General features: G+C 36.3%; 1 protein-coding gene across 10 annotated transcripts in view; it reads left to right on the top strand.

Moving 5' to 3' along the window:
* BLTP1 (bridge-like lipid transfer protein family member 1) overlaps positions 1 to 15,718 on the top strand; it is a 115,284-nt gene that overhangs the window by 46,494 nt on the left and 53,072 nt on the right. For all 10 annotated transcript variants that reach the window (XM_063335229.1, XM_063335230.1, XM_063335237.1 and 7 more), the window contains exons 25-40: positions 137 to 414; positions 1,189 to 1,439; positions 1,906 to 2,164; positions 2,588 to 3,431; positions 4,316 to 4,386; positions 4,863 to 5,036; positions 5,362 to 5,482; positions 6,375 to 6,521; positions 6,900 to 7,027; positions 7,449 to 7,651; positions 9,627 to 9,824; positions 10,513 to 10,724; positions 11,018 to 11,169; positions 12,086 to 12,236; positions 13,384 to 13,536; positions 14,795 to 15,035. In XM_063335229.1, coding sequence (XP_063191299.1) covers positions 137 to 414; positions 1,189 to 1,439; positions 1,906 to 2,164; positions 2,588 to 3,431; positions 4,316 to 4,386; positions 4,863 to 5,036; positions 5,362 to 5,482; positions 6,375 to 6,521; positions 6,900 to 7,027; positions 7,449 to 7,651; positions 9,627 to 9,824; positions 10,513 to 10,724; positions 11,018 to 11,169; positions 12,086 to 12,236; positions 13,384 to 13,536; positions 14,795 to 15,035 — 3,583 coding nt within the window. The remainder of the gene's footprint in view (positions 1 to 136; positions 415 to 1,188; positions 1,440 to 1,905; positions 2,165 to 2,587; positions 3,432 to 4,315; positions 4,387 to 4,862; positions 5,037 to 5,361; positions 5,483 to 6,374; positions 6,522 to 6,899; positions 7,028 to 7,448; positions 7,652 to 9,626; positions 9,825 to 10,512; positions 10,725 to 11,017; positions 11,170 to 12,085; positions 12,237 to 13,383; positions 13,537 to 14,794; positions 15,036 to 15,718) is intronic.

Genomic DNA, 15,718 nt, shown 5'->3' with positions numbered 1-15,718 from the left:
TCTCCTTTTTTTGGAGAGAATAGTATATTGAGATCTTTCTGGAATGTAGTAGGTGGTGTGTTAACTGGTTTAAGGCTACCCTTTTTTTGTTTCACTCATGATTAATCGGAGTTCGTATGTTAAATCATGTTTTCAGATGGGTGCTATCCGTATTGCAAACTGCAACCTCCACAACCAGTCTGTTGGAGAAGGCGTAAGTGCTGCTATTCAAGACTTTCAACTGAGACAATATGTTGAGCAGGTGAACAATTGCAGAACTGGTCTTCAGCCAATATTAAGGAGGGCATATTGGCTGGAAGCTGGCTCTGTCAACCTGGGGCTTATCACTGCTGACATCGCTTTAGCTGCAGATCATCCTTCTAAGCATGAAGTGCAGAGACATTTCTTAGAAACACATGATAACCGAACTAAGAGGTAAGAGATATGATTGAATGAGATGCATCTGAATTTTTTTGAGGGGCTGAAGGAGGGAAGTTAATACATTAATTTAAAGATGGAACTTTGGTTTTTGCTTTTGAGATTTTTATTTTTTTTTTGCTTACATGGATTAAAATTCCTTGTAATTTTTTAAAAGTGTGTTGAATGCTTAGCTATGGGGTTAGTGGTTTGAATGTGTTTGGACTATACAAAACTGTATGATTTTTGACAAAACTTACTTTTCCCTCTGCCTTTCCATATCCCTCAAAATGAAGATGAGGGAGAGGAGGGAATCGAATTTATCTTTGTTCTCAGGCTGGACTGAAAACAGGCCTTAAAGAGTCCTGAGCAAGCTGATGAGCAGCTGTGAACAAGATGCCTGGTGTAACTGTGATTTGTGTGTCTCCCTGAAGAGCAGTTGCCTCTGGCATAAGCAACATCCACCAGAGTGCAGTGTGTTTGTGTTGCTTGCCTTTGTGCGGAGAAAAAGGGTTGTTACTATTAGCGTGTATTGTGGCAGGTGGACATAATCTGTGTCTGAGCACAGTTGCGTATACATTTGTGGTTTGCTCCTTTCTGGAACTAATCATGCATTTTATGTCGGACATCTGTGTTTCAGGTACAGATCTTAATTCATTTCATGCTGGGTGAAATAGGAGCTCACATATAAGAGAGGGATATCTTTTAATCTCGTTTTCACTGAGTTTAAATATACAAAGGCTGATGTTGTCACGTTTTTGTTTTGTTTTCTGTTTTTCTGCCTTTGTGTAGATTGTGGTTTTTGTGGCCTGATGATAATTTGAGGAATAAGAGAAGCAAGAACAAGTGTGGCTGTCTCGGTGGTTGTAGATTCTTCGGTGGCACATTAACAGGACTAGATTTTTTCAAACTTGAGGAACTGACACCTTCAAGCAGCTCTGCTTTCTCGAGTACAAGTGCAGAATCGGATATGTTTTATGGGCAGTCTTTACTGCAGCCGGGAGAATGGATAATTACTAAGGAGATTCCTAAAATTTTAGATGGTGAGAAGGCATTTTACTGTCATTTTACTCTATTGTGCCCTAAGTATGATTTCTTAACTGCACATCAGTATTTATAGTCTTTCCGATTCCGGTTAATGAGTAGTACTTGTGCTTTGGTGCAAGAGGTCGTGTAGTGGAATACGCTTTTCTAAGAGCAGACAGTAGCTTGCAAGTAGTGAGCAAGCTTTCAAATGCTGAATTTTTATATTAATGTGCAACTCCTTTCTAAGTAAAAAGAAGTTTTTTTGACTTGCATGTGTTAAACTTATATAAAGCAGTCTGTCAAGACAATCTGATGTTTTGCTGGTATGATTTTATTCATTGTTGTTAGTACAACTTGCTAGTTTGTGTATGCATTTCAAAACTAGGGCTTTTATTTGATAAGGATTCTTATTTTAGTGTGCAGGTAAGAGACCATTGAAGTTGTATCAGATGTTCAATTTTTCGTTTCTGTTTCTGATCTTAGGTAAAGCAAATGGTGTAAAACGAAAAGATTGGGATTGCAGATCTGTGGGTATAGAAATAGAAAGAAAAGCACAACATCTAAGCCTACAAGTGCCATTGCGCTCCCACAGCTCCTCATCATCTTCGGAGGAAACAAGCAGTTCTAGTGCTGCGCTCCCCTTGCTTGCAGGTGAGAAGGACAGCCCATCGTCAACTACCGAGGATCACTTGGGACAGAAGGAGTTCTTGTCTGGTGCAAAAAGGGAAGATGGCCATGGAAGGTTAGTACTCTCTGTCCAGGTGGAAGTATAATTTGACTCTTAAAATGCGTTATGACAGGGGAAAAAAACCTTATATTTAGCAATTTATGAAATGTTGATTATTTTCTAGTGGTACTGCTGAAATGTATTTCCTAATTGAGTGCACATCTGGATCCCTAGTAGGGGATGATAACCTGATCTGGGTAGAAAATGCAGCATCTAAGACAACAGCACTTGCCATTAATGTTCATTTTTAAATCCTCTGTATGTATATATTCTGCCACAAACAAGTGGCAGAATTTGGTATGTAATCAGCATTATGAAAATAACTGCTATGCTAATAGAAAGTCACAGAATCACTGAAGAATTTGACAGTATCTACAATGCAAAAAGAGAAGCATTAATAATAAAATAAGCAAATGAACGTTTAATTTTTGTTTCCAGTGTTGCAGTTGAAGGTGCAGAGGGCAGCCCTGCATCCCCTGGCAATCAGGAAAGGCCTGTTGGTCAGTCTCCCATGAGGTCTCCCCTGAAACGGCAAGCGTCTGTGTGTTCCACCCGGCTCGGGAGCACCAAGAGCCTCACGGCGGCCTTCTATGGAGACAAGCAGCCTGTTCCAGTTGGCGTGCAGTTCAGCAGCGATGTGTCTCGCAGTGACGAGAATGTCTTGGACTCCCCAAAGCAGAGGAGGAGCTTTGGTTCTTTCCCATATACTCCATCTGCAGATTCAAACTCATTTCACCAGTATCGCTCAATGGATTCCAGTATGTCAATGGCTGATAGCGAAGCTTATTTTTCTGCAGCAGAAGAGTTTGAGCCAATAAGTAGTGACGAAGGTCCAGGAACCTATCCAGGGAGGAAGAAGAGAAAAAAGCAATCTCAGAAAATTGAATATAGTAGAGGGTCTATTTATCACAGTGTGGAAGGGCCCTTAACGAGCACAATCCATGGAGAAGTTAGTCAAGATGTTAAAACATTGCCAATTAAGACTCATCCTTCACAGGCTTCATTTGTTTCAGCTCTGGGAGGAGAAGATGAGCATGGCGAGACCATGTATGTCATGGAATCTGAAAAGACTGTGGAAAGTGAGCAAATAACTTCCCAGCAACCTGTAATGGCGTGTTACCAAAATTATCTTACACAATTCCAGGTCATCAACTGGTCAGTAAAGCATCCAACTAACAAAAGAACTTCAAAATCCTCGTTACATCGCCCTTTAGACCTTGATACGCCAACGAGCGAAGAAAGTTCGTCATCATTTGAGCAACTGTCTGTCCCAACATTTAAGGTATGGAAGATGGAGGAAGAAGGAGTAGAGAAAGGAATTCAAATTCATTTGAATTTAAATTCAAAACAAGTTTAAATTGCTTAGTTGTGTAAATAAATAAAACTATGAGAAACTTGAAACTTCTTTGCTTTTAGTTAAGGAATACCTTGGATTTCTGACTTCAGATCATGGGCTGTGTAGCTGAGAGGTTGTGGGGAAAAAAAAAAGATGGAGTTAGAATTCAGTGGATAAGATGGGTGTTCTGAATTGTCATTGTTGCACTTAAAAATGATGCCTGTTGAGTGATATGCAGCTGAAGGATATTTGTGTGAGATTTGTTTAAAATATATGTTACTTCAGCAGCAGTACATTTAATACTGATAAAGCATAATCTACGCTGTAAATGCTTTGTTTTAAAGTAAAACTGAAACTCAGGTTTTGCAAATGATCTTTGTAACTGTTTGGGCTTTTTTTTTTTTTTCCCCTCGTGGTGTATGTGATATGAGCATACATGCTTAAGGAAGGAGCTGAAATGAAACACATGAAAAATAATGGAAATTACTTGATAGAAAATAGGTTTCTAAGCTCTGGAATTTAATTTGTTATCACTTTGCAGCAAAAGCTTGGTGTTCATGCAAGACTTTCGTAGCTTAATATTTGAAGTTGCCTTTTTTTTTTTAAAGCAATTAGTCACTATTTATCTATGTAAGAACTCTGTAATCTAATCTCTCAAATCATTTAAAAAAATAAGCCTAGGAATTTCTGTATTCTATATTGGAGAATCTGCATATGAGGGATTCTTTTAAGAAAAAAGACTGTAAGGAGAATCTTTATTTGGAGATTCCTTGAGTATTTTTTTCATATATAGAAGGAATGTAATAAATTTCTTTGCACTTTTATCTTAGATTGTTAAACAGGGTCTCACAGCTAATTCGTTACTGGACAGAGGCATGCAGCTTACAGGATCAACATCCAAGTAAGTTGAATACTGTGTAACACCATTACCATATTTTTTTACGAGCAGGATTTTCCTGGTACTCTTGTTAAATATTCTGGCTCTTGCTAGCCCTTCCAAAATTTGATTTGTAGCAGTAGTTTTCAGTACAGATCTATTTTAGAACAGAGTATTCTATTATAAAATGTTCGCTTTCAGTCAAGAAGTACACTGTAAAAACATTAAATGATTTCACTTGTATGTTTTCAAGATTATAAATTGCAACTTAATTTAAATTAATTTGGGAGGTGCTTATAGCAATTGTCCATTGTATTGCCAAATGCTGAATTTGAATCTAGGGAAGGGCCTTGCCCTGGGATTATATTTGTGTGCTTTCTAAGCCATGCAGTATAAGAAACCTGCCATTAAATGCATTTTATTAAGAATTAAAGTTATACCAAAACACTTTTGTGTTTCTGTACAAACCTAGATTATTAATATGTATTTGACTTGTTTAGTACACCTTACACTCCTTTGGAAAAGAAGTCTGCAGAAAACACAGACGATGAAACAATAACAGAAGAATGGACGTTGGATCACCCCGTCTTCCAGACGCGGACAACAGCAATAGTAGAAGTAAAAGGAACTGTAGACGTAGTTCTGACTCCTCTTGTAGCAGAGGCACTGGACAGGTCATTAATTTTACTTTTACTACTGCAGTGTTAATTGATTATGCTAAAAATTGTCTAAAGTCAAAGCTATTTTGTTCAGCAAAGGTTTAGGTAAAAGGATTGAATAATGGGACTGATGGAACAGTAGGGCCTTGTACCTAGTGAATGTAATTCTGCATTTCCTGGGAATAAGCTAGAAAAATGTTATGGTGACCTGGGAAGTGCCCTTTTATGTCTGTTGGTGCTTAATTTTTTTTCTCTGTAGTGTTAATTAAACATTATTGATGGTGTGTCATGTGAAACTGGAAGTCTAAGTGGTCTGTTGTGGGCATGTTTCCTTTCACAGGTATATAGAAGCAATGGTGCATTGTGCTAGCTCTCGACACCCAGCAGCAATCGTTGATGATCTGCACTGCAAAGTTCTTCGAGATGCTGTACAGAACAGCAAAACAAGCTTCTCAGAAAATGTAAGAAAGGGAACAAGAAAAATGCACAGAGATTGGAAAGAATACCTTTTTCTATATTTTACGTAGAAAAAGTTTTAATTTAGTTCAATGTTTTGAGATATAGTAGCTAAATGCTGTATTAATTTGGAATACATATGTATTTTTATCTTGTACCTAACGTACGTGTATTTTTATAATCAGCTGTAACATAGTGTCTTTCAGTGGCTAAAAATCTCTCTCACAGGACTGAAGTGAAATTTTTCTAATTTGGATGGGCTAGTCAGTAGTAATTTGCATGAGATGATGTATTCTGTTCTTAGAAATTACTATAATTGATATTCTTATGTATTATATTCATATCAGCAATTAATCATTTACTATTTTACAGTAGTTAGGGAGATAGTCTCTGTGAGGTAGAGGAAAGTTCAAACTAAGCTCTGAAAGTGCATGGGGATGGTTTGTTTTGGGTTTTTTTTTTTTGCAGTTCATCTGATACCTTAAAAGATTAATTTACCTTGAAAAGAATTATATGGTAGTTCTACAGAATTAGGAGTTCTTGCTGTCCAAGTTAATGACCATATCTATATTTTACAATTTCTTAGACTTCATAGTGTAATGGACACTAATTATTTACTTCATAATAAGTTGTTCTATATAACATGTATATGTAGAACTCAAACTTTCAACTGAAATCTGGTCATTAGAAAGTTTATTGCGGAATGGCATTGTTACCCTAGATCTAGACCTACTGTATTTGTGTGTGCCGCAGTCTTTGTTCTCAAAATCATGGTATTGTGCTTTAATTGAAGTCAGAATCTCTTGCTGCTTCAGGGCTAATAAACTAGCTTGTTACTCTTTAGCTTAGCAGCTTGAGTTTCAATGCGAATAAATTAATTTGTTTTCCCCCTCCAAGTTATCTTCGAAGCAGGATATTAGAGGAACAAAAATAGACACTACCACTACGGGAACAACAAACCAGGGACCAGCACAGACCAATCTCTCGCTTAAGCAAGATAACGTGACAATTAAAGGTCTTCAGGCCAACGTTACTGTACCAAAGGTAACAACGTTTTGTTCAGCTTATTAGTGCCTCACAAATTACCCTTATTTTGCATCCCTATTAGTTCCCCAAAAGCTTAGGTGAAGCTATGTATTTGTGCTAGATAACTAATGTTTTGAACAGGATAGACTGTTTTGGAGCTGCTCAATTTTCTTATGGTAGGCGTGCAAGTTAAATAACAACCACTACAGATAGGGATAACTGACTGCCACATCTTTAAATTATGATTGTACATCTTCTAGGTGTGATGGTTTTATCTTACGTTTTTTCATTTTACTAAGAAGTACAAGACAAGATTGTATCAGAAATTAGTGATATATACTTAATGTAATATGTCTTTCTAAATTTCTTTTCTCTCTGGGGGAATTTTACATATAGGTGAACCTGTGTTTACTACAAGCATCTGTTGATGAATCCCCAGGGGTATCTTCTGGCAAAACCGTGACTCATGTTTCGTTAGTAGCTTTGTGTTTTGATAGAATTGCTACACAAGTTCGTATGAATAGGTAAGAATTATACATATCACTATTTGTGACTGTTCCTTCTTAAGTTACTGAAAAGACTTACAGTGATGCCAGTTTTTTGCAGTTCAAAGAGTATTTGAACAAGTTGTCATGATTGAGTTAAGCAGTAAAATGTGTCTTCTGTGTTTTATAAATTAACATCTAATTAGAATTACAGTCTCTTTAAGAAGTGGAAGGACCATTCCAGAATAATATTGGAACTTTAGTTTTAACCCTTTATTGCTTATATGTTATGCAGGATAAAATTAAATTTTTCAGTATTTGTCTACCAAATTTATCTTACAAAGAATTCTTTTTAACCCTGCTGTGCCAACGTCACTTAAAATTTGAAACAAAAACAACAAAATGAAACATGTTTATCGGTGATTTGCTTAATTTTTTTTTTTCTCCCTTATATTCAAAGGGGTATTGTTGAAGAGACTTCAAACAATGCAGAAACTGGGAGGAATTCTGTCACGTTTGATCGTTACATCCAAACCAGTAAAATGCAGCCCCAGTCTTCTGGCTCACTGAGATCCAATGCTGGAGCGGAGAAAGGAAAAGAAATTGCTGCCAAATTGAACATCCATCGCGTTCATGGACAACTTAGAGGCCTTGATACAACAGGTAAGCCTTTTTTTTAAATTGTGGAAATGTCAGTTTTCGTAGAAGCAAGTGGTTATCGTTGGCCTAGATCTAGTAGGTTATGCATTTTTTTTATCAACACAGATTAAAAGACACTCGAACCTGGAGATTTTGCAAATACTCTAAAAAGAAGTTTAGATAGTTACTCTCAATTACTTTCTGTTATTCTACTAAAGTGCTAGGTTTAAATGTCGGCAGAGGGAAAACTATCAAGATGAACTTCTAAGCAGTTTGTGTGGCAGATGGGTTGCATTGTGAATATTGACATGCTCTGGTAATCTCATTTCAGCTACCATTTTTTGTCACCTGATGCAGGGAATGAATTATGCTTATTTGCTTTTTTACTGCTTTCTAACAATTTCAAGATAAGTATGTGTCTGTTCTACTGGCAATTTCAACATGACAAGCTGTAGACTTTTAACTATAGCAACTATAAAACTGAAAATGAGATTACTCAGTTGTCTTCCTTCTTGTTTGTGTTAAGGAAATTCCTTCAAGAGGTTATGAATTAAATTCAGCTGCTATTACTCCTGAGCCTGGAAAAGCTAACCTGGAAAAGATGACCAAAAGCAGAGGCAGTTTTTGTTAAAACTGATTTAATTTTGATGGAATCTATACCAGTTAGTGCCGTGTTTTACTCTGTCCCATAAAGAACAGGAATCTTTAGGGCATGAGAAAGTGCTCTGTGAAACAAGTATGATAATAAACAAAAAAACCCACCAAAACCAATAAAAAAAACCCACCAAAAAACACTGCTCTGCAAAGATGAATGAGCAAAGAGAATTGGAGGAAAACAAAAGCAATACAAGAACATTAAAATGGTTAACTCCATTTTTACTTAGTTATGGGTGGAATCTTAGCAGCAGTGTCCTGTGTTTAGGTATGCTGCAGACATTGAAGAAGGCCAAGTAATTTTTGAATTCTAACCAAGGAAACACATCATCTTCTATTTAAAGGGTTTGAGAAATGTCTTTCTAGAGCTTTTAGCATTTCATGTATACTTCAAAAGTGATTGCAGTTATGAATTGGAGGCAGAGAGCGAGGACTGGAAGGGATGTAAATTGACTCAGTGTAGTTCTTTTCCTCAGGTATTTGACATTTAGCTCTGTGTGTGCCTTAATAGGCAATAGGTATAAAATTGTTTAAAACGTTCCTTCCGAAATGTCACTAGAAGAAAGGTTTTATATTTAAGCTACATCCTAACATCAAAGAAATCGAAGTGGTGTAGTACCCTCCTGGATCTTAGACAGCAAAGATCATAATGAATTAAAAACCGGTTGAGCCTGAATTTCCTTAGGAATCAGTGAGACTTAGTGCTTTACATCCTCTCAACACAGACATAGATGTGCTTTCAACCCAGCAGCAGTCTTTGAATTAAAATTAGAACTTTATTTCTAAATATCATTCTAGCATGCTATATTTTATACCAAATGCATTTCTACTAAAACGTGTCCAAGACCACTGTCGGTTTCACTGTCATTTGTTGCCTTTAAACTGTAGGTGTTTATAGGAATGTTTTTTTTTTGTGAAGTAATTTCAGGTCAATTGCCAGTTTCAGATAAAAATCTTGAAGAGCTTGTTTGTACACGTGCCCTTTGGAACCATGACTCTACAAAAAGACGAAAAAGGCAGACTTGTTATAATTGGGAATGTTTCAAAGCTTTAACTTTGTGTTGCTTGGTCCCTGTTTTTCTGAACTTAAAAATTACCCTGCCCATATTAACCGTACCAGGAGTAAGGTTTTTAGTCTTTATAAACTATGATGCTTTTTTTTTCTTGCTCATACTTAGATTATTTTTTTATCTTTCTTTCTTTCCACACCACCCCCCCCCCATTTGAAGAATGCTACAAGGGGCAACACTCCCAAAACACTGTAGACTTCAGAGAGCTATTTGAAGATGTAAAGGTTTTTTTTTTTCATTTTGTAACGAAGTGGTAAATATGTTTGCTTTCACAGATATTGGAACTTGTGCAATAACAGCTATTCCTTTTGGGAAATCAAAAGTTCTTTTTACTTTAGAAGAGTTGGATGAGTTTGCTTTTGTGGATGAAACAGATCAACAAGCTGTTCCAGACGTAACTCGAATTGGTCCTAGTCAAGAGAAGTGGGGTTGGATAATGTTCGAATGTGGAATTGAAAATTTAACTATAAAAGGTAAGGTTTTATGTAGGCTTTATATTATTTTGTTTTATGAAACGGCTAACAATTCTGTTGTTAGGTCTTCTAGTTTAGCAATCGTGATTAGAAATTGGTGATACTAAATAGTACACGTTTATCATAAATAAATTATATCACATAGTAGATTGTACAGTAAAGGAACTTTTACTAATCAAACCCACTTATAACAATATATGAAATAACTGTATATAAACCAGTTTCAGCAGTTTCTGAACTTAAAGTGAAGGTAGAAATTGATGCTTTCACTGATCACTTAAATGATCTTGCACTCGTACTCACAGTATGTGTCTGCGTATAGGGCCAGAGTTTTGCTTTGGGGGGATAAAGCTAGCTTGAAAAAGGAGGAAAAAAAGAAAAAAACAACAACCCAACAGCATAGGTGTATTTTCTGTCATCCGAGTTAATCTTTTCAGGGAATAGTTTAAAAACAGTCTTCATGTGAGTACTCTTCATCTACTTGAAACAAACTATCAGAAGCTCTACAACTAGCTGTTAAAATTGTTGTATAAAAATTGTGGTTATAAATTGTTGTGTAAAACAGTAATGCATCTTGTTTAACCAAAATCATATGTATTTCTCCTCTTAAGTGCAAATCATTTCAATGGGACATATAGAAGTTTATGCACAGCAAGCATTTACAGTCTTGGTGTGTATTCTTTTATAGGGGGAAGACAGTCTGGAGCAGTGTTGTATAATACGTTTGGAGTCATGGGTAAATCAAGAGATGCAGAGAGAGGTGGACTGCTTGCATCAAATAACTCTTCAGATTCTCCAACTGGTAGTGGTTACAATACTGATGTGTCTGATGATAACCTTCCTTGTGATAGAATAAGCCCCTCTTCAGATATTAATGGAAATTCAGTTTCAGATGAGCAGGTATGTACATACTATGTAGAAATGATTGATGTTGGGTTGGGTATTTTTGACAGATGTCGTCTTGTGCCAACTGAATTCATACTGTCTGCTTGCACGCTGAACTTCCAGCTTTTTGCAAGGTCTCTTGGTGTTGTCCTGGGAGAGTTGATGGACAGCATTAGTTTATTTTTCTTTGCCTAAATGCATATGAAGCTATTTCTTATGAACTGCACGCAGTATGGTATATTGCTGCCTTTCAGTGTAATCATTTTGGAAAACAATTTCACTTTTGACTTTGTGTTTCCTTTTTTAAGGACGAAGGGGTTGAATCTGATGATCTGAAAAAAGATATACCCTTGATGCCTCCTCCCCCTGACTCTTGCAGCATGAAGTTAACAATCAAAGAAATTTGGTTTAGTTTTGCAGCCCCTACCAATGTGCGCTCTCCAGCCCATATATTTTCAAGGTAAAATTATACCTGATATAAAAGAAAGAAAATTACAGTTCTGCTTTGTTAAATTGCAGTTGTATTTAGTCAAGTCTGAATGTAATTTCAATAATTTTTGAAGCTTCTCTGGAAATTAAAATTTTGGATTTTACGTATATCACAGTAACTCTTGCTTCAAGTTTTTATTCTTGTCATTTATATGGAAGTGTTGCTAGAAAACTTCAAAGAAGGAAAGATATAAAAAAAACCAACAAACAACAACAACAAAAAAAACGAAAACCAAAAAAAGACCTTCAAGTGAGACTGAAATGCATGAAGGAGAAAGGCAGGGAAGGGTATTTGTTTTAAGTAGGCAGATGTTAGAGAAGAGAACCACTCAGTGCTTTTGGTATTCGACCTGATGCTTAACCCGTGATGTTACTGCCATGCCACTACAAAGTTCAAGATAAAACTTTCTAAGATAGTTTTTCATATTGTGTTTGTAGAACAAGCCAAATATTCCTATCTGTCAGTAGTTTAAGCTTAGTCCAGAGCTACAAATTAGAAAATACTCTCTGTGGTTTTCCTAATATTCTTACTTCAGCCCTTCGGCAAAAGTCCCTTCATGACGTATTGTGTAACAGTTCATGTGGGATTCAGTCACTGATGAGAATTTCAAACTGTATGATTTCTGTAGGGAATACAAATGGGAAAAGGAGGGGACAGAGGTAGCAAGAGTGGATGCAATCATGAGTGTGTGAGCCAGTAAAACAAAACCTGCCTTAGGTACTTTTTGCCACGTTTCTTTTTCTTGGCAATAAGTCTGTGTTTGTTACTTTTAATATGGTTCTGTCGTATTCCACCTATTCAGATGTCATTCATAACAGCATTAGAAAATCTTACTAATTGCTGCTGCTGAATGCAAATATCCAATTCTTTTTATTTTTCACAATAGGCAGCTGAACCTCCTGAGTACTGCAACACCTGCCGTTGGTGCTTGGCTTGTTCCCATTGATCAAGTGAAATCATCATTAAATAAACTAGAAACTGAAGGAACCCTGCGAATCTGTGCTGTTATGGGTTGCATTATGACAGAAGCTTTAGAGGTAAATGACCTTTATAAAACCAATAGACATATTAGAACAGAGCAGTGTAATATGTAATATATAGTTGTTTGGGAGTCTGGATGTTTTCGCTGACAAACTTATAGCACCTCTTATGAGCCTTTACTTCCAGAATAGGTCACAAGAACTCCCGATCTGTGCTTTTTATACACAATCTAAATTTCAGTGGAAAAAAAATTCAGCTGTTACTAGTGAGGAAGTCTTGCTTGTCTTACAGGAGTGCATCTCCAGGTAAAATAAATGGAGATTCTGCCTTTTGAAAGGGAAGAGTAAGAAATATGGCTGTAATGTCTGGCATATTTTGTGAAATATGAAAGTGTGTTCAATTATGACATATCCAGGGTATCTTTTGGGAGAAAATGTGAATTTCTGTGCTCCTGCAGTGTATTCAATCATTGTGTTTATTGGACCCAACTGTTAGAGGAAGGGAGGACAAGCATAGTGAGGGTGAAACATTCTATCAAGAAGCACAAAATAGACAAATGTGTTGTTAAAAACTAGGATTGGTAGAGCTTTTATGACAAATTGGGTGTCACTGATTCGCCAAGGAGCTTGCTTTCTTATGTGCAGGCAGTTTTCTGTTATTCGTTTACTTAGCACCATCTAGTGGGAAGCCTTTGAGGTGATACCCATTATTGAGATACTGCCTTGCATTGAAGACTGAGCTTAGCATCAGGCTGCTTTTCCGATGTACTCAAAAATCATCCTTTCCAGCAGTCTTTTGTTGCTGCCTCCCTTCCTGTTTGTTTTCCTACCTTTTTTTTTCTAGCATTAAACCAAATTAGAATAAAAAAGCGCCAGGATTTTCTATAACTAGGAATAAACAATTTCTTTAAAAATCTCAGTTAGCTGTGCATATATGTCTATTAGTCCAGAGGTAACTTTACAAAGTTTATGATTTGAATCCAGCCTTCTGTTCTATTGCTTTGTATAAATAAAAAAGGATCAAGTATGGTTTCTCACATACCACTGTTTAAAATAAGGTGGGTATCCATGTGGCAAATCGTTATTGCAGAAGTTCAAAATGAGGTTAGGAGTTTGTGATATCCTGGGTGAAATCTTGTAGTTCACGCAGGTGTTCTGTTTGCAAGCATGTTCACATGTGAAAAATTGTTACATTTTAATCTAGAATAAAAGTGTGCACTTTCCTCTGAGAAGCAAGTACAACAGGCTTACCAAAGTGGCTCGTTTCTTGCAAGAAAATCCTTCTTGTTTACTGTGTAATATATTGCACCATTACCTTCATCAAGCAAATTACTCCGTCATTGAGGATGCCACCATGGTGAGTTACCCTGTAAAAATGGAAATACCCCAGTGTGTCAGTTTCAAATGTACCAATTCTAATGTCTTAAATTAGGTGACAATTTAAGGAAAGTTAACAAAAAAGAAGATATGACCCAAACTCGTATGTATCTCTAAATTGATAAGTGGGTATGGCTTCTCTCATTTAATTTTCTTTCGGATCTGCTGGTTTTGTTGTGGCCTGTGTATATGCATGATTTTTATTGGGCTCTTCTATTAGTGAATACATGAGAAATCATAAACCAAAAAGGCATGTCTTTAGAATTGTTAATGGCATTTGTATCAGAATTTGTTTTTCTTAAAGATAACAGCAAAGTAGTAAAAATTTGCATCTGTAGTTTTAAAATTGAATAAATATCAGTTATTAAGGCAAGCGCATGCACTGATTAGCTTATTCCGAATTCTCTCCTTCAGAACTAGTTTTCCTGTCTCTTAGAAATACTTGGATAATGCAGACAGTTGTAAGAAAAGAGCTGGAATTGTAGAAACTTTAAGGCTTAAGACTAATAATTTTCTTGGTGGCTTTAGAATGTAAATGTCTGGATTGTAGTGATAAATAATTGTTTGAACAAACATATTAGGCATAAGGAGGAGTGTTTGTTCCTGATTTTGTGTCATTTTCATAATCCAATTCCACGGCTGTCAGATTTAAATACTATGTTTTTCAACATATTCAGCTGAGAGATTCAGTGATCAGAAGTAGCACAATTTGTGGCAAAAATAGCACTGTTGGTGGTTAAAATAAGAAGCTTTTTTTCCTTCAGCACAATTCAGTGATGTAATCAAAACAATCCCTATTTCTTGCCTCAAATTTATGTTTTTAAAATAGTGCTTACCAACAACAGGGAAAAAAACCTTATCTTTTTAATTTCAGTTCTGTTTTTACAGTCAATGTAGTGCTGTTGTGAATTTTAGTCTGTAGTTCAGAGCCTTATAATTGCTTAAGTACTTTTAGTTTTGTATTTACTAAACCAATTTCTTGTTGTTTATTTTTGACCCCTTGGGCTATAGCCTGAGTTCATATAGATGAATGTATTTGATGTGTCCAGTGAAACTATAATTTTTATCTGTTAGCACTATGGCTTCTTATATCTGAAAGAACGTTGTGCGGTGCCAGCTTTTGTTTCTGTCATAACCCTCTTGAGCACAAAGATTTAAGGGAGTTCTGTCTGTTTCCCCAATTTACTTTAAAATGCTGTGATAGCCATTTTTAATTTTTTTTTTTTTTTCTTTTTAAGAGTGATGGCCTTCCTGCATTAGTAACCTTAAAGAAAGGTCTCGTTGCCTTAGCAAGGCAGTGGATGAAGTTCATTGTGGTGACACCAGCCTTCAAAGGAGTGAGCTTACACAGACCAGCTCAGCCAGTGAAATTCCAGGCAAATGCCTGCCATGAGCATGAGGATGGACTTGGATTAGACAACGGAGGGGGCCTTCAGAGTGACACAAGTGCAGATGGAGCAGAGTTTGAATTTGATGCAGGTATTTTTGTGTTCTTCCGTCTCCATAAAAATTCATAGGGAGAAGTAGCTCCTCTCAGAGAGCATTTGTATCTTCTTTAGTTTTATGCTTGGGTACATGATATTCTTTTTTTAGAATCATCTAGCTACTTTTTTAGAATCATTTTAATTTTGAAGCTGCTGCTGACAATTATAATAGTATTATTACTTGTTTGGGGAAAAACAAAACAGAAGGCTTCTCTTTCTTCACATGCTTTATCTTGTTATTTACTGTACACAATACATCAACTTAATTATTTGCTAGCTTGGAATTAGTATTTTGTTGTGCAGCTTCTGACCTTAGTTAAGAATTGCAACATGCAATTCGATGAAGTCTCACAGGGATAGCTTCCAACCTGCCTCCTTACTTGTTCTTTGTGAAGACTTTTTTTTTCCCCCTCATTTTTACTATTTTATATGTGGTAGATTTCTGTTGCTTACACATTGCCAATCTAAGATAAGCTTAAGATAAGATAAGATATAGAGCTGATTTAAGTAAGAACCACAGAAAGCAAGGACATAAATACGTGTTGTTGGAGCACTCTTTTTTGCTGTCTTGAGTTGACTTACTTGTTTTATGTTTGTAGCATCTATGTACAGTGCTACTGTTCTCAGGAATGCAATGTTTATGATTTTTTCTCAAGTAACAATTACCTAACATCGAGG

This window comes from Chroicocephalus ridibundus, chromosome 5, assembly GCF_963924245.1.
Source record: "Chroicocephalus ridibundus chromosome 5, bChrRid1.1, whole genome shotgun sequence".
NCBI lineage: Eukaryota > Metazoa > Chordata > Aves > Charadriiformes > Laridae > Chroicocephalus > Chroicocephalus ridibundus.
This window is presented reverse-complemented; position numbering and strand designations above follow the sequence as displayed.